Source organism: Triturus cristatus, chromosome 3_1, assembly GCF_964204655.1.
Source record: "Triturus cristatus chromosome 3_1, aTriCri1.1, whole genome shotgun sequence".
In the NCBI taxonomy this organism is placed as follows: domain Eukaryota; kingdom Metazoa; phylum Chordata; class Amphibia; order Caudata; family Salamandridae; genus Triturus; species Triturus cristatus.
In genome coordinates, this window is record NC_140583.1 from 491015294 (window position 1) to 491036293 (window position 21000).

The 21000-nt window shown below is 45.4% G+C and overlaps 1 protein-coding gene across 16 annotated transcripts in view; it reads right to left on the bottom strand.

Annotated features, from left to right (window-relative positions):
• The window catches only part of PPIP5K1 (diphosphoinositol pentakisphosphate kinase 1), a 1768598-nt gene that overhangs the window by 1466536 nt on the left and 281062 nt on the right, over window positions 1–21000 (bottom strand). For all 16 annotated transcript variants that reach the window (XM_085644342.1, XM_085644333.1, XM_085644343.1 and 13 more), the window contains exon 2: window positions 4174–4695. In XM_085644342.1, coding sequence (XP_085500468.1) covers window positions 4174–4344 — 171 coding nt within the window. In that variant the 5' untranslated portion in view covers window positions 4345–4695. The remainder of the gene's footprint in view (window positions 1–4173; window positions 4696–21000) is intronic.

Consider the following 21000-nt stretch of genomic DNA (forward strand, 5'->3'; position numbering starts at 1 on the left):
TTAAAATGGTAGAATTAGCTTAGTTCTCTTTAGATGTTTAAAATGTGACACTTTGAATCAATGTACCTTTGGATGCGTAACGCTATATAATGAAAGTGTTGCAGGGAAGGTGATGCGTCGGTTCCTTACACGCAGGAACGGTGATGCGTCGGTTTCTTACTGTGCTTCCGTGGCGATGCGGCCCGCAATGCCGTCCTGCGATGAAGATCCGGTGCAATGAAACAAAGATGGCATCTTCTTGTTGCGACACAATGCGTGCACGCCCAACGGCCGTGTGGCGATTCAACAATTCTTCTTAGCCGCGACAGATCCTGCGACACGCTTATCCGATGATGCGAGACATCTCGACGTGATGCGACAGCTGCAGCGGGGACACCCTTGTTCAGTGATGCGACGACAGCGGCTAGGTGGCGACACTCTTCTTTGATGGTGCGAGACGCTTCGGCTCAATACGACAGCTGCAGCGGCAACACCCTTGTTCAGTGATGCGAAGACAGCGGCTGCGACACGCTTCTCCGGTGATGCAAGAAGCTTCGGCTCGATGCGACAGCTGCAGCGGCGACACCCTTGTTCAGTGATGCGACGGCTGCGGCGGTGACACGCTTCTTCGGTGTTGCGAGACGTTTCTTTACGATGCGATGCGTTACGACAGCTACAGCGGCGACACCCTTGTTCAGTGATGCAACGACAGCGGCTGCGGCACGCTTCTTCTTCGTGAGTCGCGCTTCCAGCTCCTTGCGACTCGCAGTCCCTCAGAAGGCCCCAATACAGCTGCAGGCACTTCCAAAGAACTCTGGGGAGCTGGTGGTTGAAGTCTGTTGTCCCTGAGACTTCAGCAGGAGGCAAGCTCTTTTCTCAAGCCCTTGGAGATCCTTCACAAGTTGAATAAAGTACATACAAAGTTCCTTTCTTTGGCAGTCAGGCAACCACTGCAGGCCAATCCCCCAAGCAGCACTTTCAGCTTAGGGATAGTCTCTCCTCAGTCTGTCTGGTTCCTCTCCTCAGCAAAGGTTTCTTCTTGTTAGCCAAAGTGATCTAAAGTTCTTGGGTTTGGGTCCCAATATTTATACCCAGTTTCTCTTTGTTCTCTGAAGGCAGAGAGGCCTTTGCCTAGTCCAAACCAGTTCTGGTCAGTCCTGGAGCACTTTGTTGACAAGACTCCTTCTTTCCTTTCAGATTGCAGGGCAGAGACACCAGACGCACCACACGAGGTTGAGCCAGCATTGTGATGGGAAGGTACAGCCCTATTCAGGTCCCAGGTGCAACTCCTCCCACCCGTCTAGATGCAGATCTCTCTATTCAGCCTTGTGCTGACTCACCCTGTCTCCTGGAATCCCCCAGCCCCTGTCACTCAAACTCCAGACAAGGAATACACAACCTAGCAGAGGCAGGTTTGGATGGTTAGACAAGAAAATACCTACTTTCTAAAAGTGGTATTTTCAAACACAGAATGTTAAAACCAACTTCACTAAAAGATGTATTTCATCATTCTGTGTTCAGGCATACTAAACTCGAATTTCTACCATGTTCCAAGAGTCAGTTAGGACTATAAGATATAATAATCAAACTGCCCATTCTGGCCTACGGCGAACAGGTAGCCTTGCAATAGCGAAAAACTAAGATAGCTGTAATTCACTATTAGGACATGCCAGACACACCAGTCTTGTGCTACCTTATACTTACAATGTGCCATGCCCTTGGGCCTACCATAGGGGTGTCTGATATGAAGGGAAGGTTAGGGACTGGCAAGTGGGTGCACTTGCCCAGTCAGCATGGCCGTACCAGACTGCACACAGGCTCTGTAATGGCAGGTCTTAGACATACTTGTACAGGCTGCTTCTGTGGGTGGCACAACTCAGTGCTGCAAGCCCACCAGCAGCATTTGAATTACCAGCCCTGGGCACTCCTGGTGCACTGTACTAGGGTCTGACAGGTAAACCAAACCAACCAATCATGGAATCACTAATCCACGCATCAATTTACAATAGGGAGCACTTGCACTGTGGCACTGGACGGCAGTGGCACAGTGCCCAAAGCATCTAACACCATCAAAAACACACGAGGCAACAGCAAAAAATGGAAGGGAGACCCTTGCCAAGGTGCCAGGTCTAACAGTCGTGCAGCAGCCTCCATTAGTGGTCCTGGTAGGTGGTCCAAGTGCAGGTAGCACAGGGACAAGGATAGTAGGCAGCGCAGGGATGGTAGGCAGCGCAGGAGCAGTAGGCAGCATAGGGGCAGGGACAGTAGGCAGGGCATGGGCAGGGAGAGCAGGCAGCGCAGGGGCAGGGAGAGCAGGCAGCGCAGGGGCAGGGAGAGCAGGCAGCGCAGGGGCAGGGAGAGCAGGCAGCGCAGGGGCAGGGACAGCCAGCAACGCAGTAGAGAGGAGGCAGGCAGCGCAGGGACAGCAGGCAGCAAAAGGGCCAGCAGGCAGCACAGGAACAACAGGCGGACAGCAGGAGGCGCAGGGACAGAAGGCGGCACAGGGACAGAAGGCGGCGCAGGGACAGAAGGCGGCGCAGGGACAGAAGGCGGCGCAGGGACAGAAGGCGGCGCAGGGACAGAAGGCGGCGCAGGGACAGAAGGCGGCGCAGGGACAGAAGGCGGCCGAGGGACAGAAGGCGGCCGAGGGACAGAAGGCGGCCGAGGGACAGAAGGCGGCCGAGGGACAGAAGGCGGCCGAGGGACAGTAGGCGGCCCAGGGACAGCAGGTGGTGCAGGGACAGCAGGTGGTGCAGGGACAGCAGGTGGTGCAGGGACAGCAGGTGGTGCAGGGACAGCAGGCCTTGAGGAGCAGAGGCAGAAGGTGGCACAGAGACAGCAGGTGGCACAGAGACAGCAGGGGGCGCAGAGACAGCAGGGGGCGCAGAGACAGCAGGGGGCGCAGAGACAGCAGGGGGCGCAGAGACAGCAGGGGGCGCAGGGGCAGCAGGGGGCGCAAGGACAGCAGACAGCACAGGCACAGTAGGTGCTGCAGGGGCAGCAGGCGGGGCAGAAGGAGAGGCAGGAGGCGAGGCAGGAGGCAGTGCAGGGGCAGCAGGCGGCACAGAAACAGCAGGCGGCGCAGGGACAGCAGGCGGCGCAGGGACAGCAGGCGGTGCAGGGACAGCGAGCGGCGCAGGGGTGGCACAGGGGCAGCAGGCACTGCAGGGACAGCAGACGGCACAGCAGGCACCACAGGGACAGCAGATAGCGAAGGGACAGCAGGCGGCGCCGGGGCGGGGCAGGTGGAGGAGGCAGGCAGGAGGCGAGGCAGCAGGCATCGCAGGGACAGCAGGCGGCGCAGGGACAGCAGATGGCACAGGGACAGCAGGCGGCACAGGGACAGCAGGCGGCACAGGGACAGCAGGTGGCACAGGGACAGCAGGTGGCACAGGGGCAGCTGGCAGCACAGGGGCAGCTGACAGCACAGGGGCAGCCGGCATCGGCGCGGGGGGGGACAGTACCTTCAGCTAGGGGACAGGCGAAAGAGGGGTGGGCCCAGCCTCCTCTGGGCACAGATGGGCCCACCCTTGACTCGGGCACATTCCGTGTGCGTCCCACGATGCGTTAGTCGCAGGCGACCTTTAACCTGCACCAGAAGGTGCAACAGTGGAACTGCTGGCCCTGCCTCCAAGACTGCTGGGCAACGCAGTCCGGACCGGTCTGGTCTGACCAGCCAGCAAAGTCTGATGGTGGGAGGAGGTCTTTGGGTGCTCTGTGCACTGGAGCAGGAGCAGGCAGGAACAGGAAGGGAGACACCTGACTATCATGACCAAGAGAACTTCAATCTTTTTGCACGTGCAATAAATAGGAGCCCAAAATCTATGGACATGTGAAATCAAAAAGAAGCCTTCCCCATGACCAACTGCCATGAACCATGAGAATATTCACTGATAAACCTAATATCGGCTTTAGGGCGCACTCAGAAACGGTCATTGTGTAAAATCACACCAAATAATTGATTCTTGTTATCATCATTGACTCTTAGGGTGTCTTTTATATGGGTCTTTGACAGTCTACTTCAAACACCTACTAAAGCTGTTCAAAAATAACAGTTTTGCTCTGGTTAGAGCAGGTAGGTGTTGTTTAAGATGACATTCTGTAAAAGTACCACAACAGAAAGAAATAGGTAAGGGAGGATAGCAGTAGAAATTACCAAACCAACTAAGACCTGAGCTAGACATTCTTCCTTACCAGTTCTTCTTCCTCCTCCTCCTCCTCCTCTTCTTCTTCTTCATCTACACAGAAGTGAACCGCGTCCAGATTCATGTTTGATTCCAAGAAGTCCGTCTCCTCATCTCGCGAACCAACAAAAAATCTTGGAGCAGAGCCGTCGCCCTCACTAGAGGGAGTCAGGGATGACATCACAGTCGAGTGGGCCTATCATCCCGCTCCGGAACCGTCATGCAAAAAAAACAACAAGCGAAAAGTACATGTTTGTTTGCGAGGCGGCTAGTAATCACAGAGGAGGTGTTTGGGAGCATCCCGGGATGGTCGAGCGTGAGGAGAGAGGCGGGGGAGCAGCATGTGCCAGCGTGCCAGGGCTGGCTGGCTGCCACGGGAAAGCCCTAATTATTGAAAGTCCATCAAGAGCCGGAGGTAAGGAGCGCCCGAAAGTTGACATCATGGGGCCACGCAGAGGTGCAAAACATGGCAGATGTCGACGACGGATCCTGCTGGAGCCAAGACGGTCTTCACCAGCCTAGAAACCCAGGTCTGTGAAGAGAAAAAAACACAAATATTAACACGTGTATCCCAGCAATAGCGAGCGAGCAAAGGCAGCAAGAGCCAAACGGAAATTGTTGTTTTGTCACTGTATATGTTTTGGCAATAAGTCAATCATGCTGCAGGGCTGTGGTCACTTTATCTCTCCACCTAATCACGCCTTACCCTCACCTTGCCAAAAAACTGTGCTGTGAAGACAACCGCAATTAGCTCGACCTCTCTGAGCGCAAATAACACGTTTTGACCTCTACCTTCGCCTTTTCTCGTTTACTCTATTATTTACAGTGCTCACTTGGAACAGTATTTAACTACACATGGCGCCAAAATGCAGCCATCCACTACTGCGGCACCGACCGTGCCATTATATACAACCTCAAGTAGCGCAGAGAGTCTGGCCCCGCTGTGTTACTGGGAGCCATGCAGGTGTGACAGAAACGTCAAGTCCGATAAGCCTGTCTCTATCCTTATGATGTACACACCTATGGCTAGGATCACACTGACCTTCCATGCGCTGCGAAGACGACACAGGACGTATTATACTGGCCCCAAGTGCACCGCCTGAATGTACGCACTCCTTACATAACGTGGTGGTAACGTGATAGCATTCATACCGCAAAAGACTGGCACCCATCACTGCCATTCCTTCCTTCCTGCGTCACCGGCTTTGCCGGGACAAATAAACACGTGCTAGACTGGGAGCATACCCCAGCTGAGCACTGGGAGGGTTCCCTTCTGATCCTTTCTTTGTTTGCAGGTTGCATCAAATTCTTCATTCAGTAACATTCATGTGAGAAACGCTGTGTATAATATCACACTAACATTAAAAGCAAGATGAGGGAAAAACAATAAACATATCAAGGTCCAACCTTTACATAGTTACAAGCAGATCGTCTGCGACTAAATATTTGGGTTAATAATTTCGACTGGCTTCTAGTTACAACAATAACTGTCAAAGCCAACATGTCTCGCCTGACCCAGCGCATGCGCTGGTCAGGCGAGACATTTTGTGAGGGCTCCAAAAAGTGCTACCAGGCCAGCCTAGACCTACAGTGTATGTGCGCAGGCGCGCGTCGCGCTTTACCGCGATTATTTTCACTTTCGCGGCCGCACGGCCGCTTTGATGTTTGCTCGCAATCGCGATCACTTTCGTGGCCGCACGGCCGCTTTGATGTTCTCCGATAGGCTTCAATAGATAGCAGCAGTTAAAACAAGCATTGGCATAGCCAATACGTCTCGCTTTTGGGACCTTTTAAGTGTTTAGTTATGCAACTGTTGCATGGCTAAACACTTATAAGGTCCCAAAGGCGAGACCTATTGGCTATCAGGGCCGGACTGGCCTTAGCGGGCACCGGGCAATCCCCCGGTGCGCCGCATGGGTGGGGGCCGGTTATGGGCCCCTGGGGGTCGTTTTTATTACAGGGCCGTTTTTGCAGCATAGTTGCAAAATCGGCCCTGTAACAAAATCGGTAAAGTAAGGTTGCCAACAAGGGATTTTGTTTGTGATCACTTAGTTCAATTTCTTTCTAGTTAGATTTAGAAGTGTACTTTAAACCAATTGTACACGTAACATAAATGTTGTCAAAAAAAACTATTTGCAGATAAAAGGTACACACACGGGATTTGTTTTTGTGAATAAAACACAAGTCTTTTTATATAAGTCAAAGTCAAAAAGGGGGATACAGAAGGAACAATAAATTTCAAGCAATACAGCATGAAAGATGGGTTAACTTAAATCCACATTTCATCAAATAACATCTATTTCCAGATGATTTTAACAGAGACTAGTTTCATACAATGAAAAGAAATCAACTGTGGTTATCTAATAATATGGAATTAGATGATGGTGTCGACGTTTCGGTCTTGGTGGCAGACGTCCGTTAGACCATCTTCAGGACAGTTAATAATTGCACAAAAGACCCTTTGCAGGTTCAGAGAAACACACGTAGCTTGTTTTTCGTGTTTGTATGTTCTTATCAAGGCGTATTGGTTGAGTCTATCGCCTAATTGTTGACAAACTTTCTCCTACAGGGAGATTCACACAGGAGAAATCCTCGTTACTTCAAATTTCCTGTTCCAGAACTTTGTAATTTTGAATTGTCGATTAGGCTCGAAAACATCCGCCACAGTCGGGAACGCCAAAATTACAAAGTTCTGGAACAGGAAATTCCATATTATTAGATAACCACAGTTGATTTCTTTTCATGTATGAAACTAGTCTCTGTTAAAATCATCTAGAAATAGATGTTATTTGATGAAATGTGGATTTAAGTTAACCCATCTTTCATGCTGTATTGCTTGAAATTTATTGTTCCTTCTGTATCCCCCTTTTTGACTTTGACTTATATAAAAAGACTTGTGTTTTATTCACAAAAACAAATCCCGTGTGTGTACCTTTTATCTGCAAATAGTTTTTTTTGACAACATTTATGTTACGTGTACAATTGGTTTAAAGTACACTTCTAAATCTAACTAGAAAGAAATTGAACTAAGTGATCACAAACAAAATCCCTTGTTGGCAACCTTACTTTACCAATTTATCTGCCTAAGCCCTCAAGGGTTTATTGGGCCTACCCTTTACGTATTACTGTAACAAAATCGGCCGAAAACCGGCCCTGGCAAAGGGCTCGGCGGCCCCCCCAAGGGGGGGAGCGGGTGTGGGGGGCGACCGAGCACTTTGCACCAGGGCCGGTTTGGGTTCCCAGTCCGGCCCTGTTGGCTATGCCAATGCTTGTTTAAACAAGCATTGCCCAAGCTTTTGGGCCGGCTTTTGCAACTGAAAATGCAAGCCAAACATCTCTTCTTCGCCAATGCTTTACACTAGATAATCAGACATAAATCCTTTTTGTAGCTGGTTGCAACACCCTGGGTAGTTACAAAAGGTCCCCATGTCAGGCAAATCCTTTCTGTACTAGGTTCTCTGGAGTAAGACAAAAATCCGTTCCTATAGTAAACTGCAGTACAATAGCTAGAGTTCCCTGGAGGCAAACAAACCTTTTCTAGAACAGGGTGCAGGATCCGCAGTCATTACTAGAGGTCCCTGGAGTCACACACTATTCCTTTTCTGCAACAGCCTGATCTACATGAGGCTGTTACTAGAGGTCACAGAACATTCCTGCAATCAAGTGGCAATACCTCATGCAACTACTCGCAGTTTCACAGGTGACAAACACCGTCCCTTCAATTTTACGATACCAGACAATTGTGACATATCAGATGCCCTTGAATGTTGTTGAACTTGAAGGTAAATATATAACAAAGCAAAAAGTTGCCTGTGCTTTTATTTTCAGCAAACCACTTCCCAGGGAGAGGGTGATTTCAACATAGATTTGCATCTTTACATTAATAAGCCTATAGATTTTGCTTGTTTTCTGTCTTAGATAAATATGAGTTTAAAATAGATACAATTTGGTCAGATAAAAATAGGCTGTAATGGTAATAATCATTTGTAAGTCAGAAAGGTCTTGCCATGTGCTGATGCTGTGCAGCATTTGATGCCTAAAGGCAATTTTTTTCCCAACAGAATGATCCAGTAGCCAATGGCAGCTGCCAGGTCCTCCCCAAAAAATTTTATAATAAAAAAGGCAAAATATCCACAAGAGATTCGGAGAGCAACGGAGGAAAGGGTGTAGGGAGTGGTTGGTTGTGAAGCAATGGTGAGAGGCAGAGGATGAGGGAGCAACTGAGGCATTTGAGGTTGGGCACAGGGAAAACCAATAAACGAATGATAAAAAGAGAAGGCAGGAAAGTTTTAGGAAGAACAATGGACGAGTTTGGAGGAAGGGATGAAAGAGCACCACAGAGTGCAGGAAGCAGCACAAAAGTGAGAAAACAAGAAAGCACATGCACTCATCCAGTACTGAAGGAAAATTATAAGTAGTCCTCTGAGTGTGACATGTGGAAGAAAACAAGTCATTCAATCAAAAGGATTGTAAAGATACTTGCTCCAGGGGAGAGGGAACAAATACAAGAGTAAGGCAAACCATTGAATAACAAGCATTGTCAAAGCCAACAGGTCTCACGTTTGGGATTTATTAACTCTGCCAATGGTTTTTAGTGAAGCTGTACACAACGGGTACTTGCAATATTTTCACAGAGAGCAAAATGTTTAATCTGTGGTGTGGGTTTTGACCGCATTGATGCCTGTGGGGTCGAGGTCTGGAGAGAGGTGGATGAGAGGTGGATGTAAGGTGGGCGTAGGTGGAGCAAAGCATGTACATGTTGTTAACTGAATTGTGAAGGTATTTTGAGTTTCATTCCATACTGCCTTCTAAATTATGTCCCTACTCTCTAAAAAGACACAGATTCGACAATACAGTGTTTTGGTGTATCTTAGTCGCTATCCATCTACTGCACCCTGGGGTTAGCCTTCTCTGTCTGCTATCACTACCTTTAACGAGTCTTGTGTGCAAAGGAGGTAACTTGATATTTTAATTGGAATAAAAAGGAAACTTAGGCCTCACAATTTCCTTACTTCTTTAGTCTCTTATCTGTAAACATTAGATGGGCTTAGAAACAGGCTCATTTAATGTAGCAAGTGCTATAAAAAATCTTTGACAAAGACCCCCCCACTTTGTTAATATTTGCACTATAAGTGTTGCTGGTAAAAGGAACATATTGGGAAGTTCTTCTAATTGTTGTTTGTAATCTGAGTGCACAGACTTCCTTCATTGTGTTTGATTATATCACTGAGTATTTTTAGACTCTTATGAAAAGTACTCTAAATGTGTCCCTACACTGTTTTCAATGTGTCCTAGTAACATGATATAATGTTTTGTTGAGATGGGAATTACAGATGGACAATAGTAATCTGTACATATGCCTTATTGACGAAGACTAGTCCTTTTCAGTATTTGCGTATTAACAATCAATACAGAAGTGAAAGTTGAGAAGTGTGCACCAGATATTTGAGCAAATGCGATTTAAAGTATAGTACGCTGCTTCCTTCAAGACCTGCATGGACACAGGATTGTTGAAAAGGAATGTATCAACAAGTACTCATGAGTAAATGACATTTCACAATTGCCATGCGCCAGTGGTGCTGAAACATTTTTCAGAGTGGGAGTGCTGCCATTATTGTTAAATCACTGAAGTGATAGGGATTGTCAACATTCAACACACAAAGAATAGGTGTAGCAAATGTATTCAGCAGGAGAGTGGTAAGGGTGTAGTATGTAGCTGGTGGTACATTTTGTAGCACACTGTCACAAATATAATACTAAAGAATGGTGTGGTAGTGCACTAATATGTACAGACATACACTTTACTGATAAAACTATGCAGCACATACACATGTGTGGAAATCGAGTTTCAGTGAGTATTTTATGTGTGCTATACTAAGTGTATACATTTTGATTTGTCCGAACATCTTTGTTTCCGCTACACATCAGAATTAAGACAAATGTGCTTCATTTGTGCTTTCCAAACTGCTAATATATTCCAAAATATTTGTACAATTAATTTACAGGTAATTACATTTTGTTGTGTGCTAGAAACAAATGACATCCTGGAGCCTTTCCTTTTACACTCTTTGTACCCAGCAAGATTACTACATAGCTCACCATGGAACGGGGTCGCAAGGAATCTAAGATAACTGCCACTGTTTTGAGGAAAAAGGTGCAGGTCTAGTGGCTGGCCCGCTCACACCTGCGTAAGTCTCGCAGCCACTGAGCCGTTATATGCAGCTAGTATAGTCGAGCTGGGGTGTCTTCAGGGAGGAGAGGAGTTGAAAAGAGACAATGAGGAGCCAGAAGGCGAGACGAGCAAGGAGGAGCAATGCTAAAGACCAACAGAACTAGACTGCAAACAGCATTGAGCAACGAGGAGAGAACCGGAAGGCCATGTGGAGAGTGTGGGGAAGGCATCGAGCAGCGGAGAGAGGACTGGAGCGGAAGGCGGTGAGGAGAGTGAGGGGACGACACCTGCACTCTTATGGTGGCCCAAGGGAGAGGATGTTGAGGCCAATAATGCTACCGCTCAGCAGAAGAGTCATAGCGCAAGGCAAGTGACTTGTTATTGGCACATAAATTGGTGAAGGGCATCACAAATATTGGGTCTGCTTGCTGGGGTGAAAGGGCTAGGTGCTTAAAAGAACACAAACAGTTTCAGCTGAAGCAGCGCATGTCCTGCCTACAGTAAGAGAAACTCAAAGTAAATAGTGCTTACAGACTAAATAACAGGTCCCGTGTAACAACTGAAGTAAAAGGCCAGTCACCATGGGAGGGTACAAATGAAGACAAGGCTGTACTAAGGAGGGACTAACAAGCATTTAAGAAAGGCAATGACACAAGCCAATGAAAAATATGGGAGGAGAGTGGGCGCAGCTTCTCTCCCGTAGTCTACTGCAGCAGTCTTGCATAGCATGCAGCGCATGCGCACTGCCGCTAGGCTCAACCTAAAAAAACTATCACCTTCACATTGACTATATTGTGTCTATTTGGCCAGCCTGTTGCACACACTTTACAAAATCCTCTTGTTTTGCAGTCAGAGAAAGAAAAGTAAATCCCCATTAAAAATAATAGGCAGCAATTTGTCAGGAGATATAGCCTGACATTTGACCTCTGACTCTGAACGCACAGCAGGCGTGCAAAGATAAAAAAAATATTAAAAGGACTCTTTATTTCAAATTTGCCTTCTGCATTCCAGCATATTCATAGGCATGCATATTTGATGAACTCAATGCCAGAGACAAGTAGACACAGGCATGCAAAAAGACAATTCTCAGACAGCCAATAAGAATGTGAACAGATGAAAGAAACTTGAAGTGGTCTGCCATGAGTGGTGGAGTTTGATATTAAATCATCCTTGTGGTCAAAAGTGTATCAATGTACATAGGATGCAGGAAAACCTTTCAAAGAAATACAGCATGTTTATTACAAACCACCGAGCTGCAGCAGTTGATCTATAAACTTGCATACAAGAGAGACAACTGAAAATACAAGCACTATCATCACGGAGTGTCTCATTAAAAAGAAATAAGAGTTCCCAGACAGCGAGCACTTGTAAAAGAATACAAGGAGTTAGTTTGTGGGGTGGTAAAGAGAATATGCTCCACAGGAGGGACAAAAACATGCTGGATGGCCTAAAACAAATAAATCCAGCAAATAGAAAGCAAGCACATGTGAGTTACAAAACACAACAATGGTAAGCAAGAGGCTGAATGTATTCATAGGTAAGCTATCAGCACGTCACCAAAATGCCTTTGCTACCAGGCAGCTGCACTCTCTGGTAGGCTTCGACCTGCAAGCAAATGAGACTGACAATAAAACCAACCAATGGCAAACTATGGGCGTACTGCAAGAACACTAATTTTTGGTATGGTCAACAAGAGGCGTTTGCCTACAGATAAAAAGCGGTCTGGTAGGCTATACCTAAAAATAGAGCTCTGATGTGAACAGCAGAAGGATACAACTTAATCCAATTAAATCACAATGGCCCTGAAATGCAATGAGAGGGACAAACAGCAGAATAAAGAGGAAAGATATAAAATTACCTGCAGGAACCTGTGACGGACAAGAAAACCATCCAGTAACGAGCAATGGGTAACCTATGCACACTCTAAATATAGGTTAACATCTTGGAAAATATAGGTCTACAACAACCAGCGGAAACGGTCTGTAGCAAGGCTTAACACTGACTGAATATTTAATCACACTAGAATAGATTCTTTTAGATGACAATGAAATTAAAAATATGCCACCTCTTTTGTTTTGCTAATTTAATACCCCCAAAAATAAATAGAAAGATAATGGACATCTTGTTACATTAATTTTTACACAGAACCAAAAAATATGCAATTCCGTTTCTACAGTTGAGCCATTCTAACTGCACACATAGACATCCTATGGCATTTTCAAACTAACACCCAGGAAGTGAATGAAGCAGAGCTGTTAGTCACAGATGGAGAACCACAGCCCCACCCATTACCTGTCATCCATGCTACATTCCATAACTAATGCTGCATTTACCAGCCACAGTTTTCATTAGGAGTAATAAGCAAAAGCAACAAGGGTGATTCACAAAGCATTAGAAATTCTAGCTGAAAAATGCTTGAACACACTTCTGCTGGGATTTTGACCGGTTGCCTCTTTTTCACAAAATTACTGGGGGTGAGTCATAGAAGTCCTAAATATCCCCAGATTTCCAGAACTATGCCGGGTAGATTGTTGGAACTCAGACAGTCTGGTAGTTTAGGAAGAGTGCGTTAAAACCTGTATTTTCCTGAATGAAACGTATTCCCTCTGGAGAAACCCTTTCTAGTACAGCCCAATTAAATACATTAGTCTCTTTAGCTCTGACACTATGAACACACCAAGACGGGTACATTTTGTAGTAGTATATTTCCATTTATTTTCATCATGTGAAAGCACCATGAAAATGTTTGCCTATATCCATAAAATTTAGAATTTGTGTGTGGTCTAATTATTTGCACATGCATCACACCCAGACACGACCCTATTCAACTCTTTTAAATAACAGGCAGACTTTTCTGCAGGATATTGATTTTGTGATTCCGTGTTTCTGTATTTCATGTAGAAATCCTGTTGTTTATGCCCGTAAATATCTGCGGACCCTAAATGTTTTTAAGCAGTCCCAATGAAAGGGACATCATTTTCTAAGGCCCATAGTAAATGAACCACCTGAGTCAGGAACTAATTACTCGATGCCTCCATCATTTCCTGTCGAACATGTTCCGTTTAGTCCTGCAGATAAAAGCCCATAATTCATAAACATGTTTTATTGATGGTAAAAGAGTCCCTCCAAATGCAGGCAGCAGAGGTTTGACTTAATCATTCTTTTGCCCAATACAAATTTTTGAAAAATCCACGACCTCACATATTTGTGTTAGCATGTTACTGACATATAAGAGAATCTCAAGCGGACCTCAATTCAAAGATAAATCCTAGGTTTTTGGGATGGGAGTGTCACCTGTATGATGTACAATAATTTCCTCTCCCCTGCATACCCACGTTCATGTTTCTTTTTGGTAATTTTTGGTCTCTAATCTCATGAGCGCACGTTGACCTACGCCTGTCTTTTAACAATGACAGGTTCTGGACCCAGACCTAAACTGGGAGGGGCACACCGTCACAGTGACAGGGGACTACCATCCATGCCACGGGTTTAATGCGTGGAGCGCAGTGGTGGCAGCACAACATAATTCACAAATTATTGTGACATTGGGTGTCTTTCTTTCTTTTATTCTTTATTCGGTTATTAATACCAAAATAACCATAAAAGTACAAAAACAAAATCACATTTATATAAAATTACATAGGGCCACATATAATAAAAACCGAGTAAGTTCAGATCTCAATTGTTTTCCGCAATTTAAAAACATTTTTGAGGAATGAGGAAATAAATACGACAGTTAAAATATTGTCCAATTTCTGTACAGCTAAAAAAGCAGGGCGACAGCGATTAATTTCCATCATTTTTAGCAAAGGTACAACAAACATTTGTCTTGGTCTAGTATAAAATTTACAAAAGAAAAGTATATGCATATCAGATTGTACTGATAAATCATCGCAGGGACATTTACTCATGATTTTTGACCAATTATTCATGTTTGGAAAGCTGAGTGCTCTAAATAATAGATTAAATCTAAAACGTGTCAATAAAAACCTTTCATAATCACTCATTTGTAGCTTTAAATATGGCTGTAAACTATAGCAGGTTATAATTTGCTCGTGAGCTACTACCGTAGTTTTCTTAAATTCAGTTTTTACTCTGGTCTCTTGCAAATAGGTCATACATTTATCTTTTAAACACTTCCTCGAAATATTACAGAGGGAAAGAGGGTCAGTATAGTAATCCCCTAGTCCTAGTAGCGTGAGAAAATTATTAATATAGTGCAACCATTTAATTTTCCCACACTTCTCTAGACCCATTGCATTTCTCATGATCATTCTGTTTAAACCAGATTCATCTACGGTCCATATTCTATGCCATAAAAGAACTGGTGCAGTTTTTATTGTGTCTTCTAAATATATTTCCCCTAGTTCATTATGGCAAGAGTATGTTGACACACTCTGTGGGACGGCCAGGAGATATTTCATAAAATTGTTTTCGACAACTTGTAATATGCTGACATTAGCATATCCCCATAGGCCTGCTCCATAGGTGGCAATTGCTACACAAGTTGCTTTGTAAACAGTCAGCATTTCTTTAATTGGTTTCTTCCCTATTTTCCGGCTAAAATTTTTTAAAGCCATGATGGATTTACAGTACAACAGTTTCCTTGTCTTAATGGTATTGTTCCATAGCCCAGAGCTATCGATTAAGACTCCTAGATAAGGAAATGTTAAGGTGTCCTCAACTGGGGTGGTTCCAATATAAATTGCTTTTTTCTTCCTCTGTGCACCCGCCCCGCAGTGCATGGTGAATGTCTTAGAACAATTTATGCTTAAATCTAGCTGGTTCATAAAATCCGAAAAGGAAGTAACTACTCTTTGCATGGCCTGCGGTGTTCTAGCCATTAGTACCGCATCATCTGCATATAACAGAATTGGGATTGATCTATTTTCTACCATTGGTACATCCCTACACTCTGTTATCAGAGTCTTTTCCACGTTATTAATATAAAGTGTAAAGAGAAACGGCGCCAGGACACAGCCCTGTCTTACACCCCTTCTGATTGCAAATGATCTAGTACATTCACCATTTTTCCCATATCTTACTCGGGCCGATGCCCCTGCATAAAGGTCTCTCAGGAAGTCAATGATCTGCTTATCCACACCCAGGTTATCCATTACTAACCAAAGTTTACAATGTGTTACTGAGTCGAATGCGGAGGTAAGATCTACAAAAGTTAAAAACATTCGTCCCTCTTTCACTTTGGTATATTTTTCAATTAAAATATGCAAATTCAAACACTGTTCAATTGTACCAAGACCTTTCCTAAAACCGTACTGCAAGTCACTTAAAATATTTGCTTCATTAGCCCATATATGTAACCTATCTAAGATTACCCTTCCTAGAATTTTAATGGTGGAATCCAGGAGTGATATTGGGCGGTAACACTTGCAGTTTTCACGGTCGCCCTTTTTAAAAATTGGTACTATCAGGGATTCACACCACGATGGCAGGAGGCCTTCTTTCAGAGTGGCATTAAACATACGTGTGAGGATTGGTGCCCAGAGTTCCTTGTTGTTTTTGAATAAATCAACAGGGACTCCATCAGGGCCTGGTGCTTTCCCTGCCAAACTTGCATCAATACATTTCTGCACTTCTGTTATTGTTATTTTAGGTTCGAGTTGAATACTCCTATGTACTTGATCTCTCAGGTGACTATCATCATGGATACTAACAATATGTTCCTGTACAATGGAGTACAAATTAGAAAAATGCTCGGCCCACTCATTCTCAGTGATTGCTACATCTAGTGGGTCCGTGTCACTAAAATTTAAAAAGGGGGCATTGACAACTCGCCAAAATGAGGCGGAATCTTTACTTAACGAGGCATCACATAAAGCATCCCATGCTTCTACTTTTAGTGCGTTTTTCCTGTTTTTAAGGGTCTGCTTATAGACACTCCTGCACTTCCTGATTAGGTCAACATCCTTCTCAGTAGCATGTATAGCATATTTTAAACTTTTATACGCCTTCGTACATTCAGTATCAAACCATCTCTTCTTCCTTGTGTTCGTTCCTTTAGAATCAACCCACAATAACTTTCTTATTTGAGCAGTGATTGATGTAAAATTACTAATAAAATCTATATCTTTGGCATTTACATCTGTACATACATAAAATTCTGGCAACATGCTTATAATTAATTTCTCCTGAAATTCTACGGGGCAAACTTTTGTCCACTTCAGAGCATAGCCATTTTTCCGTACCATAGCAATATCATCTATTATTACTTTAGTTTTGGTCCTACCACGATAGTTCTTACGTCCCATGGTTATTTTAAAGTTTCATGGAAAATGATCACTAAGTGGGCAATCCAAAATTCCGTATTCCCAGATCATGTCCCTATGTCTAGTGGTCATTAGGGCATAATCAATAGTTGTGTTTGCCCCTCTGCCATTGAACGTTGGTAAAAAGGGGATTTCCGGACTGATCAGCTTGTTTACAAAGTCCAGATCATTTTCAAATATTATTTCATTTAGACAATCCCCTCGTACAGTATGCTCAAAATGACTAGAGCATTTGTCTCTATCCAGTTGTATCCCACACAACCCGTTCTCGCCACTCCTGCATATTTGGCAGTTAAAATCCCCTGCCCAAATAATACAGTAATCCTCTGACCTCCCCCTAGTTGCCAATGTGATGTTACTACCTAATAGTCTAAAAACATCCCTTGGGTCTTCACCTTGGATGTTATCATAAAAATTAATCAAAATCATGGAAAACCCCTTGTTAACTGTGATCCTTATAATATGATAATATACATTATTGAAAACTAACTCGGTTTTAACTCCTACAAGGAGGTTCGAGACATACGTACACAAACCTCCTTTAGCCCTACCATGAGCGGAACTGACCGCTGGGGAAAAAAATGTTTTAAAACCATTAATATGTATGGGTTCAGTTGTCCAAGTTTCCTGGAGGCTAATTACATCAGAGTCGCCTACCATTTTTTCCCAGTTTTCATTACCCACTTTAGACCTCAGTCCTGCAATGTTCCAACTCATAAAAGACCAAACTTCCCCGCTAGGTTGATCATCATCTAAAGTGTTCCTACTATCAAGGGGCATTTCCTCACCACGGAATGCCTCAATTTGTGAACTATCACTAGTAGGGGCCACCTTAACTATCTCTGTTTCGGTGGAGGTATTCCGAAGCCCTTGGTCCCTTGTCTGATATCTTTTGGGGATATTCAAATCAGTAGGTCTATTATCTCCCTTGAGTCAGTCAACATCTTCTAACCCCTGCAGGCTCTGAAATCTATTTGCTAATGGGATTGTAAAATTTGGACTAATATTATCTCTATGTCTGTACCCATAATTCCCAGAATACCAGGTATTTTCTCTCCTTAGATCCAATAACGGATAAAAATAGGTTAAATCTAGGGTGTGAATTCTGCCAATGTTATAGTTTGGTTCCCATTGACAAATGTAACTCACAGCTCTTCTGTCCCTCAAGTTTATGATAATACAATCTCCTTCGATATCTTTATGCCTATGTCCAATCCAGTGTACCCTCCTAACATTTAAAATTTCTACACGAGTTTGTCCAGGCAATGGCCTATTGTGATTCAGCCAGTAAATTACCTTATTCTTGAGTTCCTGATAATTCTCTATCTTTCCGTCACTCATTTCTGGTACCCCGGTTAACACTACTGTATAGGGTAATGACTGTGGAGGGAGGTCAATATGTATTTTCTTAACCTTGTCATTCTGTTCCTCAATGTTTTGGTTTATCATTCCCTCCTTATCTCCATATCCCTTACCTTTCTCTTTTTCAATTCTTTTTTCACCAGTATCTATTTTATTCAACATATTTTCCCCCCTAGATATAATAAGGGGTGCATCATCCTTCTTACTCCTTTCAGATAGAGTCACTGCTACTGATGTATGTGGTACATTAATAGCAACATCATCTGCACTAGGGGTGCTTACTGCAACTTGAGATTTAATCAGAGTGCCATGGTTTTCCAAAGATTCTACAATACCTGCCCCTTGCTTTTCTAAGCCCTCAATTTTATCAGAGAGGGATTTTAATCTTCCTACCACTGGCAGTATCAGGGACTTCATTACCTGCTCTATTTTCATCATAAAATCTACCAAATCACTCAGTGTAATGGCTTCTTGTAAAGTGGAGTTTTCTTCAATACTACTTGGTGGCTTTCTTTTAGCTCCATTCTCTTGGCGAGGGGGTAAAACAGATTTCCTATTTTTCCCTTTTAGTTTCCCTTTCTTACGCACAATCTGTGCCACTTTAGTCTTCGGTCTACTATCCTGTACCTCCTGCAAGGAGGTTACACCAATTTTCGAACCCATAGAGTTTGTATCTTCATTCTCACAAATAACTATCTCCTCCCTATGATTGGAGACGTTATTCGTATTAGATTGTCCCTCACTTAGTTCTAATCTAGGAGTTAGAGACAACCTATTGTCTCGATTCATGAACTCATCAGGAGGTGTACTTTGTGAAGTTACAACACAAATCGGGTCCTTGACCGGAAAATCCGCATAAGAGGCCATTAATATAGATTCTTGTGACAATTGCATACTCAACATAGCATTAGAGCGGTCCTCTGTATCCTGTTGATGTTGCGCTAACAAACAAAGACTAGGAGGTAGTGATAGCCGCCTCTCAGTGCTCTCAATAGCATTGGCGACGACTCCAATTGTTTTTTGCAACATCCTGTCTATTGCTGTTAGACTTGGGAGAGGAGTCTTAGCAGGGACTTTAGTTTTAACAGATGAGCGAGTAGCCATCCGTGTGGTTTTCCCCATTGTCCACTCAAAATATACAGTTCAACACTTAGATTTATGCAAGCAGCTAAATACCTGTGGTGGGGGTCAGGGGGGGGGGCCCTGCCCTGCCTCTTCCTGGCGATGACGGGCAAGGACGGGCCCGCCCTTGGCCCGGGCTTCGCCCGGGCGCGTCCCGCGCTGCGTGAAGCCTGGTGGGCTTAAGACAAGCCCGGGCGCTGCCTGATGCCGTCAGCGGCAGGCGCCCGGAGCACAGACTGCTGGGTATTGTGGTCCTTGGGCCGTTCACCTCACGGCGGTGCGGGAGGAGTCCCGGTAGTTGGCTGGCAGGTGTAATGCTCCCCACAGGGCCGTTTCCCTCACGGCAGGCTCTCTGGTCTCAGAAGGTAGGTAATGCGCGTCCCGCGCTGCGTGAAGCCTGGTGGGCTTAAGACGAGCCCGGGCGCTGCCTGATGCCGTCAGCGGCAGGCGCCCGGAGCACAGACTGCTGGGTATTTTGGTCCTTGGGCCGTTCACCTCACGGCGGTGCGGGAGGAGTCCCGGTAGTTGGCTGGCAGGTGTAATGCTCCCCACAGGGCCGTTTCCCTCACGGCAGGCTCTCTGGTCTCAGAAGGGAGGTAATGCGCGTCCCGCGCTGCGTGAAGCCTGGTGGGCTTAAGACGAGCCCGGGCGCTGCCTGATGCCGTCAGCGGCAGGCGCCCGGAGCACAGACTGCTGGGTATTGTGGTCCTTGGGCCGTTCACCTCACGGCGGTGCGGGAGGAGTCCCGGTAGTTGGCTGGCAGGTGTAATGCTCCCCACAGGGCCGTTTCCCTCACGGCAGGCTCTCTGGTCTCAGAAGGTAGGTAATGCGCGTCCCGCGCTGCGTGAAGCCTGGTGGGCTTAAGACGAGCCCGGGCGCTGCCTGATGCCGTCAGCGGCAGGCGCCCGGAGCACAGACTGCTGGGTATTGTGGTCCTTGGGCCGTTCACCTCACGGCGGTGCGGGAGGAGTCCCGGTAGTTGGCTGGCAGGTGTAATGCTCCCCACAGGGCCGTTTCCCTCACGGCAGGCTCTCTGGTCTCAGAAGGTAGGTAATGCGCGTCCCGACATTGGGTGTCAAAATATCCCACCAGTCAGCAAGGGAAGGAACCATCAGCCCAGCAGGAGCGGATTGTGGAAGTGAATGCAGAAATTAATGCTGGTGTTGGGTCCATCTGACAGAGATCTAAAGGAAAATGCTACTTACCAGTATGCATCTGTTCTTGGCATGTAGGGCTGCAGAGTCACACACTAGTGCATAGATCGACATCTGGTGGTGGGCCCAGATAATTACACTTTGTTATTGTCCTGGAAGAGTCTTTGTATGGTAGATGACACCTCCTCTGGAGCATAGTGCGCATGGGCATCGACTCCATCTTCAGATTGTTTTTCGCCATTACGGGAAATGATCATGTTGTGTGAGAACAGAAAGAGATGCCCATGAATAATGTATCTAATTAAGATATTACTGGAACAGATAGAGGCAGCCGGGGAAGCGGGTGGGCGTGTGTGACTCTGCAGCCCTACATGCCAAGAACAGATGCATACTGGTAAGAAGCATTTTCCTTTCGAGGCATATGGGCTGCAGATCACACACTAGTGCATAGATTGCATAGCAGTTCTCTCCCTTAGCGGCGAGTACCAGTATCTGTTGCAATGGTTTGAAATAGTGTTTTGAGTACACCCTGGCCTACACTAGCTTGTTGTTTTGCTTGTACATCTACACAGAGGTGCTTTGTGAATGTGTGCGGTGTAGACCATGTAGCTGCTCTGCAGATATAATCTATGGGAATGTTCCCTAAATATGCCGTAGATGCCCCTAGTTTACGGGTGGAATGAGCCCTAGGGGGAATGGATAGAGTGTGTTTTGCTTTTTGGTAGCAAATTTGAATGCAT